Raw genomic sequence first — 20,469 nt, forward strand, 5'->3', positions numbered from 1 at the left:
AGATCAAAGAAGGCCACGTACAGAAGTTAGTGCTAGTCCCTGAATTTTCCTTGGCTTTGTCCACTGTGCCTCTTGGGTGGGCAGAAGTTGCATTGAGATTCAAGGAGCGGTTATCCAGCAACTGGGGAGAGGAGATTGAGGAGGATTCTCACAATGACCTTCCCTGTATAAGTTCCACAGTCAGACCTGTCTCGTTCTTGAAGCTGGTGACAATTGTGTACCAGAGGTCTCCTAGCATGCTCTCCTCCATCTAGACAAGGGGGAATGAGGTCATGGATTCATGTCAAGACTGCCTCTTCACTATAACTTTGTCCTTCAGCGAGATTCTAACTGCACCAGAGTCTTTGGTGGTTTACAGCTTTTGGATGGCTTTTTCCACTTCCTGGTGGGATAGAGGTAGGCAGAGATGGTGACTGACATTGCAGGATGGTGTCAAGAGCATTTGTATCAAAGGTAATATCTCATAGTGCTCTCTCCAGTAAGCGTCGACTACTTCTCTGCCTTTAATGAGCGACTGTTCATTTTTAGCTCTCACTGTAGCAGGTCTCTGGGTGCTCGGCACTGCAGATAGCTTTGACTACACTGAAAAAGCCTCACATATCATGGTTATTCGTGAGTTGCTGAGTTTCCTGTGGTGCTTCTATTCACCATCAATTCTTTAGGTCATGGGTTTCTTGTCGCATCTCAGCCTCCAGTGGCCAGTCTGTTTCTTCTCCCTTGCATTTCGGTAGAGTTGCCAGTTCAGGAAACACCTTGTGTTTGCAGTCCAGGAGATCCTGTATCTCCTGCTCATTCTTGTCAAACTAGTCTTGACAAGACAACAAAATGTCACAACTACAAGACTGCAGACAAGTTCTGTGGGTTTCAGAACAACATCTCCTTGGTCTTTCAGTGCTTGGCCTGCTGTGTTCATCCAGCTCCACATTTTGTTCTCTCTTATTTCTGTATGATATAGACTGGTCCATCTCAACAATGTGAGTTACCAAGAAAGATTTGCGAATTAAAGCTGCTGTAACTCCCAGCTAACTATGGAAATTACCCTGTGATCTACCACTGACACACACACACACACACACACACACACACACACACACACACACACACACACACAAAATGCAGTAGATACTGTAAAGTGTATGGGTGCTAACAGCATCCCAGCAAAACTACTGAAGCTCCAGAGGTGACTATGCACCTAACCTAAGCACTGTTCAAGTACACGTACAGCACTGGCATCCACCTAGCAATGTGAGAAACTGTCCAGGAATGTCCTGTCCACAAAAAGCAAGATGAGTCAAACCTAGCCAATTCCTACTCTGCCAACCTACTCTCAATTATCAGTAAAGTGATGGTCAGCATCATTAACAGTCTCCACAAAACGTTATCTTGCTATCTCCCATTGAGTGACATCGCCATCACCAACTCTCCCACCATCAATATCTTGGGGGTTACCATTGATCAGGAGCTGTACTGGACAAGCCATTAAATACAGTGGGCTAGATGAGCAGGGTGTTCTGAAGTAACTCACCCCCGACTCCCCAAAGATGGCCTCTTTCCTGTACAGACAATACCAGCAACACCAGATTGAATTGATTTTCACTTCCTAGCTTGAAAATACTACAGTACAAAAATCTAATATAACACAATGTCAGCGTAAAACTGAGATGAGGAGGAATTTCTTCAGTCAGAAAGTATTAAATCTTTGAAAATCTCCACATCAGAAGGCTGTGGAAGCTCAATCATTGAACATTTTAAGACAGCTATCAATAGATTTATAGATAGTAAAGACGTCAAGGGATTAGGGGATAGTGCGGGCAAGTGATATTAAGGTAGATGACCAATCACTACGCAGCTGAATGGTGGAGCAGGCTCAATGGCTGAATGGCCTACTCCTGCTGCTATGTTTCTATCAAACATTTTCCTGAATTGTCAAACATACCTGCCTATCTGAATAGGGACAGTTTAATAATTGACCAAACTGCCGTCTTAAAACTTAACATTTCCGAATATCAATTCAATGTGTGTTACAAATAGCTGTAAAAAGTACACATTTAAATGCAATCATTTTATTAATAAATTCAAACAAAGTGGCATTCGACAATTTTTTTTAATATTACTTACAAAGATTTACCTGCCCATATTTCATGGGTTTGAATGGTTGTCAAACATTAATGAAATATTGGTTGCTTTCAGTGAGACTAAGTCATATTGAAATTCTCTTTGCCTCACAAAGTCACAGCAGTGTGCTTTCATGCTCGTCTATCAAGTCAGGTTGCAGAAATCTTTGAAAATCTTACAAACTTGTCATACAAGCCTGACAAGCCCAACACTTCAAATTCTTGATGCAACTCAGCCCCTGATGTAAACTCATTCACAGCAAAGCTTGTAAGCCTGAAAGGGAAATTTTTTTTTATTAAAATCAGTACTTTTCATCCAATATTCAGAATGAAACAATTAATCTACTCTGACATGCTGTAATGCAATGTCTATTTGCTGAGTTTTACCTTAGCTGCCCTGCTTGAAGCTTTTCTTCACAGAGAACACTTATCATCTTTTCTTTGCATCTCTTTCCACTGGAGTCCACATCCACCTTCGCAGTTTTCTGGAGGACTAGATAGTCCTTCCATTTTAAGATCAAAAGGACACACAAGTTAAGCATACAAAGCTGATGATTTTGGAGCAATTCAATTTAAAAAACAGCTGGACTGTGGTGCATTTTCCCAACTCATGGCTTCCACCACATCATTTTTAACTGAAAAAGCAGGTCATATAGAGCTACGTCTACAATTTTCAGCCAATCTTTATAGTGTCTGCTCATCTCTATCGGCCACCAAATCGAGAAATCTTTACAGAGAAACATAATGCAAGCCTTCTAATAATTCAGCAATTTTAACCAGGGTGCATAACTTAACCTTACAGATGCAGGGAGGTCTCCAACTTGATCCCTGATCTGTTTCACGTGAGCTGATGTCAGCTGCAGAGGGAATATCAGGCACCCTTGCACTAATCACGTCAAGTCAATCTTCTTAAAGTACTGTAAACCTTTTGTTATGCAGCACTATGGGACCAGGAATGTGCCGATTAATCAAATAATCCAGATTACCAAGAGATTCACAAAATCAATATAAAAACACACACTAAGAAATAGAAAAGTGATGCGGGGAGTACACACATCACTGTCCCACTTTAGTTACAGAATAAATCACTTAAATAACAATGCAACTTTGCCTTAACTAAAACTTATCAGCAGACAGCCCTCTCACTCACAACCTCAACTGACAGATTGGACATTGTGGAGATTGCGGTATTTGAGGAGAAATTGAATTAACTGTTGATATTTCAATTAAACGAAAGTATATTTACACCGAGGTAAATCAATTCAAAAACTCCCATAATTGGACAGTCTAATACAGCAAACTTCATGGGATTTGAGGGATATAATATTTTGCTGGTTTATCAAGAGTGTTGATTTATAAAGTACTAGTTAAGACAAAGTTTGCTGTACCTGTTTGTCTACATTTGTAAGGGATGCCAAGGATCAGACTCAGCTCCCACAAGCTTGTACTAAAGCAACTTTGGATCTGAGCTTCCCACATTACATCACTGCAGGGAATGGGAAAGGTGCCTGGACTCATTGCTCAGCAGGTGGTCACATACTCCTCAGCTCTGGTAAGTGACATTTGGGCTGTAATCAGCGGCAAAAGGCTGTGACTGATTGTGAGGTACCTATGGGGACTTGAGGAGTAGCTTGTGAGGAGCCTCAGCATCTATAAACATCCAGCAGTTACCAGGTTCTTGCAAGCTGAGTGAATGAGAGTGGGAAGAATGAACAAACTGACCGTACAGTCTTGGTACGGGAGGTTAGTCAGTGTTGGGGGAGGAAACTGGGACATGATAGTTGTAGCCGACAGCATAATTAGGGAGATAGATGCTACTCATGATCACTGTAAGACTTAGTTCTGGAGACTGTATTGCCTGCCCAGAGCCATGGTTCAGGACAACTTCTCAGGGCTGGAGAGGAGCTTGGAGAGGGAGGGGAAGGATCCAGCTGTTGTCATCCACATTGATACCAATGACATAAAGAGCACTAGAAGTTGGTTCTGAAAGACTTTGAACAGTTACGAGCCAAGCTAAAAAGGAGTACCTCCAAGGTAATGATCTCAGGATAACTAACTGAGCCACAGGCAAACTGGCATATGGTAAATAAAGTCAAGAAATTCAATACATGGTTCAAAGGTTGATGTAGGTGGAAATGATTTCAAATCATAGGACACTGGCACCAGTACTGGAATAGAAGGGAACTATTCTGATGGCATGGGCTTCACTTAAGTTTGTGATAGGACCAGTGTGCTGGCGGATCACATAACTGGGGCTACATGGAAAGCTTTAAACTAAACAGAGACGGACGGGAGAGTTCTAAAGAGGGGATTTGTAGACTGAGAAAGCAAAAGATTATGGCAGTGAAGCAGGGCACTTGTTCAAGTAACTAAAAAGGACAGAGTGCACAAACGTAAATAATGTTTTATTTATCAGTAGAATCAAAGAAGGAAAAAGTTGTAAAAGGACCATGTTAAAGGTTCTTTACTTAAATGTAGTATTCAGGATAAAATAAATGAAATAATGGCTGAAGTAGAGGTTAATGGATATGATCTTATGGGCATTACAGATGCTTCTTTAAGAGGTGATCAAATCTGGGAACTGATCTTTCAGGGGTCACACTTTTTTGTTTGAAATGGCAGGCCAGAAGGAAAGGGTGCTCAAACTGCTTTGTTAGTACAGTATGGAATGAGTATGACATGAAGAGATGATCTTGGATTGAAAGACATGGAATATTGATGCATGGATGTAAGAAAAACAAAGTGAAGAAGGCACTGGTGGAAGTAGTTTATAGCAACGTTCCCTCTAAGCTGCATTGCTCCAATGTTCTGCCCACAGAAATCGGAGACTAATTTTGGAAGCCACTGCCATGCATTGTGGCTCAGAGGTCCCTGCGCTCAGTTAAGAAAATTTGAGGGAACACTGGTCTCCAGGCCCCCTAACAGTAGCAAACTGGAGGACAGAGAATAAATCAGGAGATAATGAGGACATGTATTAAAAAAAAACATTAATTATGTATGACCTTAATCTTCAGGTAGATTGGGAAAATCAAATTGGCAGAGGGAGCCACAAGGAAGATTATTCAGTACAATCTTCTAGTACAATATGTTGTGAATAAGCAGGGATCAGGCTGTTTTGGATCAGCAAACATGTCAAAAGGCAAGCTTAATAAATCATTTCAGAGTAAGGAGATGGTCTAGAAAACTACGATTATAGTATGATAGAATAGAGCATCAAGTTTGAGAGTGAGAAACTTGGATCGAAAACAAAGGTGCTAAACATAAATACAGGTAGTCTCCGAAGATTGAGAGCAGACTTGGCTGCATCAGTCTGGGAAAGGATTTTAACAGCAAAGACAGCTGATAAACAAAGGTAGTATTTAAGAAAACCGTTTAATAATTTGTGATATAGTGTAGTGAGGAAGAATTCTAAGAAGGGAATAAACAACCACTGTAAACCAAGGAACTTATAGATAGTATTAAATTGAAAGAAAACGCATAAAATGTAGAAGAGAGTAGTAGCAGCATAAAGGATTGAGAAATTTTTTTTAAAAACAGCAAGAGACGATCACAGAAATAATAAAGAAAGTTAAAATAAACTAGGAGAGTAAACTAGCAATTAATAGAAAATGTACAAAATCTATTTAAATATCTAAAACGGAAATGGGAGACCAAAGTGAACATTGGCCCCTAGAGAATGTGGCTGGGAAGATAATAAAAGAGAATCAGGAAACAGCACAACAGTTGAATAAGTCTTCTTGTTAGACCCTTGGAGCTTTCCAAAACACTAAATATTCAAAGGGAAAACATCAGGCAGGAAATAAATACAATAACTATCATTAGAGAAAAAAATATTAGGGAGACAATTGGGGCTAAAGCCAACAGTTTTCCTTTTGGCTGCACAGGCCTCCCAGATCCGTGCACAGCTGCAAATTCCAGAACTGGGATTCAATGCCGAGATCGGCATGCCAACGCTGATTCGCTGTGCGTGGAACCTTGGAATGGCTGCAAACACAGTCACACTGTGCAGAGGGAATATTCGTTCCCTGGAGCTGGTGGGTTGCATCTCAGGAGATCAAAGGAACTAACTGTATAGATAGTAGATGCACTGGCAGTGATTTTCAGTGACTTGTTAGATTCTGTAAAATCACAGAGATTAGAATACTGCAAATGTGACACTGCTATTCCAAAAGGGAGGCAAAAACAAGCAACTATAGGTCAGCTAGCTCAGCGTCTGTCTTTAGGAAAATATTAGTGACTATTATAAACAATAGCTAGCAAAGCATTTTGAAATACAGAACATAATCAAGGGGTCAGCCTCACTTCAGAAACAGAAAATTATGAGTGACAAATTTATTAGAATTCTTTGATGTATTAGTAAGCAGGATTGATGTAGGGAAACCAGTAAATCTAGCCTATTTGGATTTCCAAAATACTTTCAGAAAGCATTGTACAGCGCTACTTAATACGATAAAAAGTGTTGGGAACAGTGTATTAACATTTTTCTAATTAATAAAAGGCCAGAGACATTAGATAACGAGCAATTATTTTGAGGATGGCAACCTGTAACCTGTGGAGTGTCACAGGGATCAACACAAAGGCCACAATTATTTACAACTTATATTACTGACTTGAATGATGGAAGTGAATGTACCACAACCAAGTTTGCAGATGATACCACAACAGATGGAAAAGCAAGCAGTAAGGAGACACAAAGAACCTGAAGTGGGATAGAAATAGATTACATGAGTTGGACAAAAAATTGACAGGCTGAAGTATAATGTGGGAAAGTGTGCACATTTCAGGGAGAATAGAGGAGCTAAATATTACAAAAATGAAGGAAGACTGCAGATAGCTGTCGAACAGAGGCATTTGGGGTCCTCATGCATGATCTCAAAAAGCTAACATTCAAGTTCAGCATGAAACAGGGAGAGCAAATGCAATGTTGGCCCTCATTTCAAAGGGGATGAAGCACAATAGCAGAAAAGTCTTGTAAAACTGTACAAGGCATGAGTCAGCTAACACCTAGAATACCAAATTTTGGTCCTGTTATAAGACCTTAAGACATAGGAGTGGAAGTAAGGCCATTCGGCCCATCAAGTCCACTCCGCCATTTAAATCATGGCTAATGAGCATTTGAACACCACTTCCCTGCACTCTCCCTGTAGCCCTTGATTCCTTTAGAGATCAAGAATTTGTCGATTTCTGCCTTGAAGGCATCCAACGTCCCTGCCTCCACTGCACTCTGTGGCAATGAATTCCACAAGCCCACAACTCTGTGGCTGAAGAAATGTCGTCTCATTTCTGTTTTAAATTTACCCCCTCTAATTTTAGTCCTAGTCTCCCTGCCTAATGGAAACAACTTCCTAGCATCCACCCCTTCGAAGCCATACATTATCTTGTAAGTTTCTATTAGATCTCCCCTCAACCTTCTAAACTCTAATGAATGCAATCCCAGGATCCTTAGCCATTCATCATATGTTAAACCTACCATTCCAGGGATCATCCGTGTGAAATTCCGCTGGACACGCCCCAGGACTAGTATGTCCTTCCTGAGGTGTGGGGCCCAAAATTGGACACAGTATTCTAAGTGGGGCCTAACTAGAGCCTTATAAAGCCTCAGAAGCACATCGCTGCTTTTATATTCCAACCCTCTTGAGGTAAACGGCAACATTACATTCGCTTTCTTAATCACGGACTCTACCTGCAAGTTAACCTTTAGAGAATCCTGGACCGACACTCCCAGATCCCTTTATACTTCTGCTTTACGAATTTTCTCACCATTTAGAAAATAGTCCATGTCTGTATTTTTTTTCCAAAGTGCAACACCTCATATTTACTCACATTCAATTTCATCAGCCATTTCCTGGACCACTCTCCTAAACTGTCTCAATCTTTCTGCAGCTTCCCCACTTTCTCAGTACTACCTGCCTGTCCACCTATCTTTGTATCATCGGCAAACTTCGCCAGAATGCCCCCAGTCCCTTCATCCAGATCATTAATATATAAGGTGAACAGCTGCAGCCCCAACACTGGACCCTGCGGGACACCACTCGTCACCGGTTGCCATTCCAAAAAAGAGCCTTTTACCCCAACTCTCTGCCTTCTGTCAGACAGCCAATCCTCATCTAAGGAAAGATTTATTGGAGGCAGTCCAGAATGGTTCACAAGGTTGATCCCAGGTACAAAGGGATTTTCTTGTGAGAAGTGGTGAAATAAGTTGAGTCTATACTTACTGGAATTCAAAAGAAAGACAGGTGACCTTACCGAAACATACAAGACTCTAGGAGGCTTGACAAGTAGATGTGGAGAGGTGATTTCTCCTTGTGGGAGTGTCTAGGGCCAAAAAGGATAATCTCAGAGTAAGAGGTCACCCATTTAAGACAGAGATGAGAACGATTTTCATTTCTCTAAGGGTAGTGAACTTGTGCAAGTCTTTACCACAGAAAAGCTGTAGATGCTGGGTCATTAAGTATATTCAAGGCTGAGATGGATATATCTTTACTCAGTAAGGGAATCAAGCTGTATGGGGAAAATGCCAGGAAGTGGAGTTAAAGGATTGTCAGGTCACAAATCACATGTCAACAGGTTATAGTGCAACAGATTTATTTGAAAATACAAGCCTTCAAAGCCTTGCTCCTTCTTCAAAAGTTAGTGAGGTGGTATCAGGCAGAATTTATAAGTAAATGATCAATGCTTGTATTTTCAAACAAACCTGTTGGACTATAACCTGGTGTCGTGTGATTTCTGACCTTGTCCACCCCAGTCCAACACCAACACCTCCACATCAAGGATTATTAGATCAGCCATGATCTCACTGAATGGCTGAGCAGATTTGATGGCCTGAATGGCTTACTTCTGCTCCCATGCCTCTGGTCTTACACCTTCCTGTTGAATCATGGGCTCTAGTGGATGTTATCAAAGCATGCAACCTAAAACTGCAATGCAGCAAGAAGCCAAGAATTTCAGGAGAGCAGGGGCAGAAGATTAACACAAAAAAAATCACATTAAAGACACAAAACATAGCTTATTGAAACTGAAAAAGCCTGAAAAATTAGTGAAATCACAACTCTGAGAAGCATGGTAACTACCTTGATATCTTTCCTCTCTCCCTGTAAAAGGATTAATATGAGTTTTCCCATGAACATCAGTCTTCCAGTGAGTCTAAGGTCAGAGGTCCACTTCTCTATGCTTCTGATGTACTTTGCTTTGGCTCTCATGTGATCTAAATGCAAAAGTGCCATCCACACAGTATTGTCTGCTCTGCAATGCTGCTGTGAACTGTCGCCCTCACTGGTCTTGTCCACAAAACCATGGTCAACATCATCATTAAAGTTCTGCTGGAGCCACATCATCAACTCATAAATCATAGGCTGGCCAAGAAGAGTGTCTGCATATCGCATCAAGCTTTGCTTCAAATCACAACACTGCTTGCGGGTGAGCTGATCTGAGCAGATGGAGATGTCTGGAAGGCACACAGGATACTCATGGGATAACTGAAAAGTGACTTTTAACTGGATTTTCTTTGCATGGTGTTCACAGATGGTATGGATTTGGAAAGTAATCCCCTCGGATTCTGCAACACATCAGATAAATTCAACATTGCAAAGTTAGGATTGGAGATTGTAACATTTCTACAAACGCACAATAGTTTGGTGAATTAAAGTGAGCACTGAATCCTCAGTATAATAAACAGTAACTTGCTTTGCAAAAACTCTGTCAGGTCAGCTACTTCCTCGATTGGACTGGCTGAAGGATTGCCAACAGTTTCCTAGCAATCAATCACACACACAATGATAGCCTGCCATCTTAGAATTCTGACAAAAGACAAGGCAGAAATAAATTCAACTTTTTAAAAATTTTTTAGCATATCCTAAATCCAGATAAAAACACATACCTTTAGATCACTGTTGTAAACAGACTGGATAGCCAAATGCACAAAGACAGACCCAGTGATCAAAGGTGATCAACCTGCAGCTAAAGGAAACTTGGAACCACTAAACCCTCGATAATTCACAGCTACAAGATCAAACATCCTGACATATTTATGAATACATCACTTTTTTGCTGGTTTGTCAAATGATTTGTGCCAGTGTTGATGCCTCACTGATTCAATAAATCCTAAATTAGAATAACAAGATTTGTAATATCTGTACAAATCTTAGAACAGAATCACAGAATTGCTATGCAGTGGAAGCATGCCATCTGACCCATCATGTCCATGCTGACACTCCAAAAAGCATCCCCCCACCCCAGACCCATCCTATCCCCGTAATCCTGCATTTCCCCATGCTAATCCACCTGGCCTGCACATCTTTGGACTTAGGGAGGAAACCGAAGCAACCAGAGGAAAGCCATACAGACAGTTGCCCAAGGCTGGAACTGATCCCCAGTTCCCTTTCGCTGACCAGTACTAACCACTGAGCCACTGTGCTGCCCTTGAAATGTGCTGAAATATAACAGCAACTACTAAAATGCCTTTGTAAAACATTTTTCATTATCTTTGGATAGGTCACGGAAGTGTTTTATTGTCAGGGACATAGTAAAAACCACCAATGCTGGCGTCAGAGATATCACAGCGTGGAGCAGAAGGAACACAGCAGGCCAGGCAGCACCAGAGGAGCAGGGAAGCTGACGTTTTGAGTCGGGACCCTTCGGAGGGATGGGGCTGGGGAAGGTAGGTGGGATGGTGATAGGTGAGTGCAGGTAGGTCGTGGCAGGGATTGGTCAGTGAGATAGGAGGAGCAGATGGGTTAGGAAGGAAGATGGACAGGTTGTGTTAGATCGAGGAGGCGGGGATGAGAGAGAGGGTTGGCCATGGGAATGAGGCCAGGGGTGGGGAGATTTAGTAAAGTCCACTTTGAGGCCAGTGGGTTGGAGGTGCTGCTCCTCGAGTTTATGGGTGGCATCATTGTGACCCTGGAGGAGGCGCTGGATATCGTCAAGGAAGTGAATTTAGTTTTAGTCACTATAGTTTTGCAGGCAAATGCAGCTGTCAAAGCATGCACAGTAACAGCAATGTGATATATTACCTCATGCTCTGACATCAGCATCATCACAGAAACCTTACATTGTGGAAATAGGCCCTCAGCCCAACAGGTCCACATTGGCCCTCATAACATCCCACCCAGACCCACCCCCTATACCCTACCTAATCTACACATCCCTGAACACAATGGGCAATTTAGCATGGCCAATCCACCTCACCTACACATCTTTGGTATGTGGAGGAAGCCCACACAGACATGGGGAGAACAAGCAAACTCCATACAGACAGTTACCTGAGGGTGGGAATCAAACCCAGGTCGCTGGCTCTGTGACACAGCAGTGCTAACCACTGAGCCAAACTGGCTGAGGGATACTGGCTGCTAAGGTTCCTAGAAAATTCCAAATAGTGTCATCAGGCCGATCTGAGAGAGCAACCATCTGCTCAGTTTAACATCTTATTCGAAAGACAGCGCCTACAACAACGCAACACTTCCCACAGTAACGTAATGAGGTGCCATTTTCAACTCTTGTGCTCTGGCCTGAGGAGGGTGAATTGACCTCAAAGCTTAATAAATCAAAGATGAGAGCGTCGTCACTGAGCCAAGGTTCATACTAAATAGACTTGAATGTTATAATTCCGGCCAGAAGGCACAAAAATTTGATTAATACTCTTACATCAGTGATGCCATTAATCTCCCATGACACTAATCCACCGACATCATAACCAAATTAACTATGCAGATGACAGATGCTTAAAGCAACACCAACACCAACACCAGAGTTGGGTGATCTGAGGTGGTGGAAGGCGCTACATAAATGCAGGTTCTTTCCTCCTTATTTTTTGGATGAGGAATCTAACATATGGATCTGCAATGGGCCAGCAATCCTGCAGATAATGTTCAGAATTCTTGTGAAAATTGACAAGCATTTTCACAATTTTGCTTTATTTTATCCTTTAGCAGTAGGATTGAAAAAAACCAAAGGACACAGGTTTGAGGTGAATGGCAAAAGAAGCAATGGCAGTCTTTGGAAAGACATTTTTCCGTGAGCGGTTATGATCTGGAAGATGCTGAGAGTGTGTTGGAAACAGGTTCAATTGTGGCTCTGGAAAGAAAATTGATAACTTTCTGAATCACAGACTTGTTATGATACAGAAGGGCGTCATTATTCCATTGTTAAAACAAATACTGAAAGAACTGCAGATGCTTTAAATCAGAAACAAAAACGGAAGTTGCTGGAAAAACTCAGCAAGTCTGTGGAGAGAATTCGGAGTTAACATTTCAGGGCCAATGACCTTTCCTCAGAACTGCTCTGAAGACTGCACTGGAATGTTAACTCTTCCACTGAGTCCAAACAGACTCTCCAATGAACATTATAACTTAGCACCACATTTTTCTCATTTCTTTACAAATTGTTTCTATGCAAATAAGCATCTAATGCCCTCATAAATGCCTCAATTGACTGCCTCCACCACATTGCCAGGCAATCCATTCCAGGCCCAAATCACTTGCATGAAAAGGACTTTTCATTATATCATTTTGCAACATTTGTTAATCACTTTTACACTGTGCCCTCTCATTCTTGATCCTTTTATGAGTGGGAATAGTTTCCTCCTATCTACTGTCTCCAGATCTCTCATAGTTTTGAAACTTTCCAGCAGATCTTCTCTTAGCCTTCTTATTCCTCAGGAGAGCAGTCCCACAGGCTCTCCAACATATTAACTCAAGAGAAAAACAAATAACGAGTCTAAAAGAAAAAATGGCAAGTGTATGTAACTAGGAGAGTCACACTTAGACGAAAGCAGCACCTACATGGCACACTGAAAGGCCACTTTGTCTATTTTGCTATAATTCTATGTCTGACTTGTAGAAACACAGGAGTTTCACGGGGGAGCAGGAGATTCAAGGTCTCTGTGCATGGAATGCTGGATATTCAGAGAGAGATCAAGAGATCCACTGTCTTTTTGTCTCAGCTGCAGGAATCTCACTGAGGGTTCAGGAGATCCATGCTCTATTTCTCTGAGCAACAGGAATCTAATTGAGTGATCAGGAGATCCAGGGTCTATGTGTAGCAGGAATCTCACAGAGGGTTCAGGAGATCCAGGGTCTATGTCTCTGGGCTCAGGAATCTCACTGAGGTTCAGGAGTTCGCCCGGAATCTCACTGAGGGATCAGGAGATGCAGAATCTGAGCTGCAGCAATTTAACCGCCGGATCCCGAAGAGCTGCAAATCTTCACCTGGTTCCGAGAGCAGCTGGAAATCGCCGCTGTAAATGGAGCCCAGAGCAGACACTTCCTCCTGTGCGGCCATGAAGGTTGAAACGGGGCGTGGAACAAGTTCCGGAGGTGGAGGCTTCATCCCCCCCCCACCCTTCCGCTGGCCGGGCTCCCGGCACTGACAGGCGGCGGGGCGGGGCAGCTACAGCGGCTGTCTGCGGTGGGGCTGGCCGGGGGAGGCGGGGAAAGAATCAGGCACTGTGGGGAACCCTAATCCTAATCTTTTTATTAAAAAAAGCTTGCAAAGCAGATTTAGCAACAAGACAACCTTATTTGTGGGGGGAAAGGCAGTAAGATTGTAACATACCTTTCAGATTGCTGTTACATTGAAATGTTGGGACATTTACACAAAGTTCTCTGAAGGGCAGGAGAATCTCAGCTAAATCTATCGGGCTCCAGCTGAGACCCCAGCTACTGGTGTGAAATTGAATCTCTGTTTGCACTGTAAATGAACTTTCGTATGTAACAGTGCTGCAATAATACGGCTTCAAAGAAGAAATAGCTATTTTCCAATGTCCTGGTCAATGTTTATTCTCTCATCAATGTGAGAATGACAGTGAGGGGCACAGATTTTGCACCTGAATCTGATGGTTGCTCTTTGAACTGTAATGTTTCTATTTTGGATATGAACAGACCACAGTACCCATTTAGTTTGTAGTGATTATAAATGCTCTTTAGGCTATACCCAATACTATCAACTTCGGTCCAACATGACAGTTTACAAATCCAACACATGGGAAAGTATAATGTATTAGTGTAAAATGTATAAAACAGTGGGTGACATTTTTAAACTACAATTAATCATTTTCACTAATAGTACACTAGGTGGGTCAGAATTTTCTTTAAAAAAAATGTTGTTAAAGGGTTATCTTTATACTTATTACATTGTGAGAGCGTTTGAGATAGAAATGCAACACTGCACCAAGTTAGACTCCTGGCTTTCTGTAACCATGTGACATCTACAATGAGGTACACTCAGTGCAGATATCCGTTTCAGGGTCAGTTCAATAAAGACACAGTGGAGGCAACATTGCTTGTGAATTAAAATCCCATTGCTGGGATTTAGAATTTTTAAAAATTACTTGGATGAGCACCAAAAAGTCATAACATTCAAGTCTACAGGCCTAGTGCTGGAAAGTCAGACCAGTGTAGATTTAGCATCATTTTGGCAATACAGACTCAAAGGACCAAAAGGCCTTTTCTGAACTGTATGATTCAATGAAGAGCTGTTTAGAGGCATAGCTACTAAAAGACAAACGCAGAAATATTTAGATCTGCTGAAACACTGCTAAAAGCTATAGTAAGTCAAAAACTGGACAAAGAGCAAGCCGCAGCTGAAAGGCTAAGCAAGATGCAATCAGTGCCACTTTTCCTCTCCCATACCAGTCGAAATGAATTTTGAAATGAAACAGGACTGACAATTTTATCATGACAAAATGCAATAGATTTACTTGATAAGCCAGACCAGGTATGAGCAGTTAGATTTTTTTCACTTTTGGGGCAAAATTGTTTCAAAGTATGTTCCACACAAAATCTCTGAAGAAAAAACTGCAGAAAGCTTCAAAACCTCAAGGGCAAATATTGATCCCAAAATGAACATAGGTTATGAATGGTACACAGTCAACTTTAGGGCCCAAGATGAAAAGATCAATTCTTAGAATCCAATAGCAATTAAAAAACAATTTTATGAAAGACTGGTTTGCATTAGGCATAAGAAAGTCTGCTGTAAGAGCACACCTACTGAGAGAGGAGAAACTTGATGGCACTGAGGATCAACGATTTTGTCATTGGGTGGGTCTGGTGCTGGCGACAGTTAAGTGCCATCATGGTCATCACAGCGATATCGAGGTGGGCCGAGCAGCAAGAGATGCGACCCTGGCATTGGTAGGTTCAGTGCAGTTGGTGGCAAGGCGGTGGCGGAGGAAATCAGCCCAGCAGCAAAATATGGCGCTTGAAGAGTGCAATTTCAATATTGATTGGGTCAGGTGTAGACAATAGTGAGACAGTGAACGAAGGATGTCAGTGCAGGCATCATTGATGATGAGATAACACAGTATGGAGCTGGAGGAACACAACAGACCAGGCAGCATCAGAGGAGCAGGAAAGTTGATGTTTCGGGTCAGGACTGTAAAATACACATGACAATAAAATCACTCATCGTCATTTGTCATTCATCATAAATAAAGTCGTTCATCATTACTCTCGTGAAAGCAAGCAACATGTGCAAAAGCACTGAGGTTACCAATCAGCAGCTACAGAATATTCATGCCAGAAAACACACCAGGCCTTGCATTGTGCTGATAGACATTCCAGCAGAAATGGAGGAACAATCACAGTCAAAGGGCAAGATGCAAATCCTGCAAATGATGTCACAGAAAGGCACAGAAGGCATATCTGGCATGGGGAAAGCTGTGGTCTCATGTCAGGAAGCTGAATAATTTTGAAAACAAGTGTCTAGCCAGTAGGAAGCACAACAAGCAGGTATAGATGGCCACTGGAGAGATATCGGCTGAAGACACTGCATCATAGAACATAGAACAGTACAGCACAGCACAGTACAGGCCCTTCAGCCCACCATGTTGTGCCAAATTTTTACCCTAAACCTAAGATCTATCTAACTTCCACCCCTACCTTATACTATCATCCATATGACTATCTAATAGCCGCCTAAATGCCCCTAATGAGGCCGGCTCCACTACCGTCTCTGGCAATGCGTTCCACGCCCCTACCACTCTCTGAATAAAGAACCTACATCTGACGTCTCCCCAAATCTACCTCCACTCACTTTAAAACTATGCCCCCTCATAATAGCTACCTCCACCCTTGGAAAAAGTCTGTGGCTGTCTACTCTATCTATACCTCTGATCATTTTGTCCACTTGTATATCTATCATAAAACAGGTTCAAGCAGTTCACTAAGTTACTAATTGTTTATGATTGTTGGAATGTTGACCACAGACGGAGGACATCAGGTAACATAAAATGTTAGATAGAGCCCAGTGCTTCATGCAATTTCATGATATTTACACCTACAAAGAGAGAAACAGGGTGTTCCAAAAGTAAACTTAAGGATTGTACCGTAGTCTTGCTAAAGGGACAGATTATTCAGTCAGCACAATGCAATGGCAGTAACAAAGATCGAAATACCAAGCAAATACTATTCATCTCAGCTAGCTGAAGTCTAGAGCATGGACTAGTAACCCTCAAGAAGCCAAAGGAGATTTGCAATGTGTCACTGCACACTAAACCATTGACTGGAGGACAGATCCCAGAGGAATACCATGCATTTACAAGTTTAGGACGTTTTTCTGAAGAATATCATCACAACATAGAAAAGAGTGTGAGACCAATTTAGTATCTGTCAAGGAAAGTTGCAGCTTCCCTCAAGGCCAAGTTGAGCTGCAAAAGGAGGCAATAATTCAGGAACATATTTAGAATGGATTAACAGCATGGTAGCAAAGCAACAACATGGAAAGTTAGAAGAATAAGAAAAATAGCAAATTATTGTGATGTGTAATTTTACAAAAAAATACAGTGCAAAGTTTTATAAGTTGCCATACCACAATGCCTACATTAATGACAAAAGGAAAAAACAGTAAAAGTTCATCACAGTACAATTAACAGCTCCTGGGGTTGGGGTACACTGGAAATCTGGGCTGAGACTGCCACACCGGGTCGAGGTGAGACCTCTGCGTCAGGACTAGGCCTCCATGTTGGGCCATTGAAAGACCTAGAAGCTGCCTCTGCAGCAAGGATGGGACATCCGTGTCGGGACTAGACCTTCACGCCGAGCTAATGGAATAGTCAGAAGCCACTGGAGAAGACCTCTACGCCAGACCAAGACTGCCCCACCCAGCCAAACGTGTCCCACCCCACACCAAGCCTATGCCACCATTATGGGCCGCCATTAGAAGCCACCACATCGCTGGGCCTGGGCTGGGAGAAAAAACATCATCCACAGAAGTTGTTTAAAGAAGGAAAGGTACCAAAATAAATGGTAATATTAAAATAAAAGAAAGAAAATAAGTAAAGTGATGGAGTAGATAAGCTTCGGGCTGCTGGGCTGAGGAACCTGCACATTGTGCTGCTACACTTCAACCATCTTGGAGAGCGTGCATTGATCTAAAGGACCTAAATAAAGCTCCCTGCCAGTGCCAACCATCAACCATAACTTTCAACAGCAAAAGCCTTCACTATCCTAGATATGATGATTAGTTATTAGGAAGTGAAGCTGAATGTAAGCTACATATATTCCAGGAACATGGGTCTGAATCCTACCATCATATGGTGAAATTTGCATTTGAATTCAACAAAACCTTAAACAGAAACAGAAAGCTAATCTAATGGCCGTGTCTGACTACAAGCCACTGAAAAGCCATTTTTTCAAACTGCTCCAGTCCACTCCGATACATCTTCAAAGAATGTTCCTCCAGTTACAGAGTTGTCTGGATATGGCATGCAAGGCAGGGAAATAGACATACGCTGCTGATAAGGTGTTCACGGTGGCATTCAGTATAAAGAAAATGAGGACGTTACAACGGAGTATGAAATCTTTCAGATCCAACCTGAAGCTGCAGCTTGAAATCACCAACCTTGCAGAGACAACAAACGTGACATTCAAACTCCTACCTCAAATCAAGCAAACTACCCAACAAGTGTTGCCAGAAGTAGGAGTGAAAGGATGGCTGAAAACATCAAGGTCACTCCTGTGCTCATCAGTGCATTGGACATGCAGGGATGAATTGACAGCCCAAGTTGCTACATTGTACAAAGGAAACACAGTCGTTGCCCTAAGCAGTTGAGAGGAGAGATTCCAAAGTGTATTCATGCAAGGCACAAAAGGAAGTGAGTTGAATCTGAGGAAAATAGGTGTTCCACTGATCAGGCATGAGCGACAGGACTAAAGACCACATTGGCCAGGGCATTAAACAAGCTAAAGAGCCACTGATAACAGATGATATCTCAGACAGAGAAGGGTGAAGATGGGGCCTCTTCATTCTAACATGAACTGATTTTCTTGTCAGTGAAAACTACCAAAGGAGCTATAAAGGAATCAAGCAAATCCAGCATTGGGAGGCCATCTTTGGGCTATGTGTCATACAGTCTACCTTAAAAGGATTTGCTGATCCTCAGGATGTCCGACTGAGGTGAAATTACCAAGCTATCTTCTTTGTTCAGGAGACTGAGTGCAGAGTTCTCCCTGTGCACCTTCTGGAAGATGAAACACGAGCATGTTTCATCCTGCTGCACAGTGCAGACCCTGGACTGGAAGATTATCTCGGGGCCTCGGTGGCAAAGAACAAGACTTGCTGTCTCTTTACCTCCTCAAGATCCTCGGTGATGTTGACGCCCGTTGTCTGCGGCAGTAATAGGTTGTGCATGCTTTTCTGGAGTTTGAACAGGCTCTCTGTCTCTGTTTCTCGTCTTAGAACATAGAACATAGAACATAGAACAGTACAGCACAGAACAGACCCTTCAGCCCACAATGTTGTGCCGACCATTGATCCTCATGTATGCACCCTCAAATTTCTGTGACCATATACATGTCCAGCAGTCTCTTAAATGACCCCAATGACCTTGCTTCCACAACTGCTGCTGGCAACGCATTCCATGCTCTCACAACTCTCTGCATAAAGAACCTGCCTCTGACATCCCCTCGATACTTTCCACCAACCAGCTTAAAACTATGACCCCTCGTGCTAGCCATTTCTGCCCTGGGAAATAGTCTCTGGCTATCAACTCTATCTATGCCTCTCATTATCTTGTATACCTCAATTAGGTCCCCTCTCCTCCTCCTTTTCTCCAATGAAAAGAGACCAAGCTCAGTCAACCTCTCTTCATAAGATAAGCCCTCCAGTCCAGGCAGCATCCTGGTAAACCTCCTCTGAACCCTCTCCAAAGCATCCACATCTTTCCTATAATAGGGCGCCCAGAACTGGACGCAGTATTCCAAGTGCGGTCTAACCAAAGTTTTATAGAGCTGCAACAAGATCTCACGACTCTTAAACTCAATCCCCCTGTTAATGAAAGCCAAAACACCATATGCTTTCTTAACAACCCTGTCCACTTGGGTGGCCATTTTAAGGGATCTATGTATCTGCACACCAAGATCCCTCTGTTCCTCCACGCTGCCAAGAATCCTATCCTTAATCCTGTACTCAGCTTTCAAATTCGACCTTCCAAAATGCATCACCTCGCATTTATCCAGGTTGAACTCCATCTGCCACCTCTCGGCCCATCTCTGCATCCTGTCAATGTCCCGCTGCAGCCTACAACAGCCCTCTACACTGTCAACGACACCTCCGACCTTTGTGTCGTCTGCAAACTTGCTGACCCATCCTTCAATTCCCTCGTCCAAGTCATTAATAAAAATTACAAACAGTAGAGGCCCAAGGACAGAGCCCTGTGGAACTCCACTCACCACTGACTTCCAGGCAGAATATTTTCCTTCTACTACCACTCGCTGTCTTCTGTTGGCCATACAATTCTGTATCCAAGCAGCTAAGTTCCCCTGTATCCCATTCCTCCTGACCTTCTGAATGAGCCTACCATGGGGAACCTTATCAAATGCCTTACTGAAGTCCATATACACCACATCCACAGCTCGACCCTCATCAACCTTTCTAGTCACATCCTCAAAAAACTCGATAAGGTTTGTAAGGCATGACCTACCCCTCACAAAGCCGTGTTGACTGTATTTGATCAAGCCATGCTCTTCCAGATGGTCATAAATCTTATCCCTCAGAATCCTTTCTAACACCTTGCAGACGACAGACGTGAGACTTACCGGTCTATAATTGCCGGGGATTTCCCTATTTCCTTTCTTGAAGAGAGGAATTACATTTGCCTCTCTCCAGTCCTCAGGTACGACTCCAGTGGAGAGCGAGGATGCAAAGATCTTCGCAAGTGGCAAAGCAATTGCATTTCTCGCTTCCCAAAGCAGCCGAGGACAAATCTGATCCGGGCCTGGCGACTTGTCAATCTTAATGTTTGACAAAATTTTCAGCACATCAGCTTCGTCTATCTCTATCCATTCCAGCATGCACACCTGCTCTTCAAAGGTTTCATTCACTACAAAGTTGGTTTCTTTCGTAAAGACAGAAGCAAAAAACT

General features: G+C 42.5%; 1 protein-coding gene across 1 annotated transcript; it reads right to left on the reverse strand.

Annotated features, from left to right (window-relative positions):
- Positions 1-2,047: 2,047 nt before the first annotated feature.
- Positions 2,048-13,444, reverse strand: rwdd3 (RWD domain containing 3). The gene is made up of 4 exons (XM_048539527.1): positions 13,319-13,444; positions 9,185-9,669; positions 2,502-2,617; positions 2,048-2,388 (listed from the first exon to the last, which is right to left on the reverse strand). The coding sequence occupies exons 1-4, from the start codon at positions 13,437-13,439 to the stop codon at positions 2,265-2,267; spliced, it is 846 nt and encodes a 281-aa protein (XP_048395484.1). The 5' UTR covers positions 13,440-13,444; the 3' UTR covers positions 2,048-2,264.
- Between the last annotated feature and the right edge of the window lie 7,025 nt (positions 13,445-20,469).

This window comes from Stegostoma tigrinum, chromosome 8, assembly GCF_030684315.1.
Source record: "Stegostoma tigrinum isolate sSteTig4 chromosome 8, sSteTig4.hap1, whole genome shotgun sequence".
Lineage (NCBI taxonomy): Eukaryota > Metazoa > Chordata > Chondrichthyes > Orectolobiformes > Stegostomatidae > Stegostoma > Stegostoma tigrinum.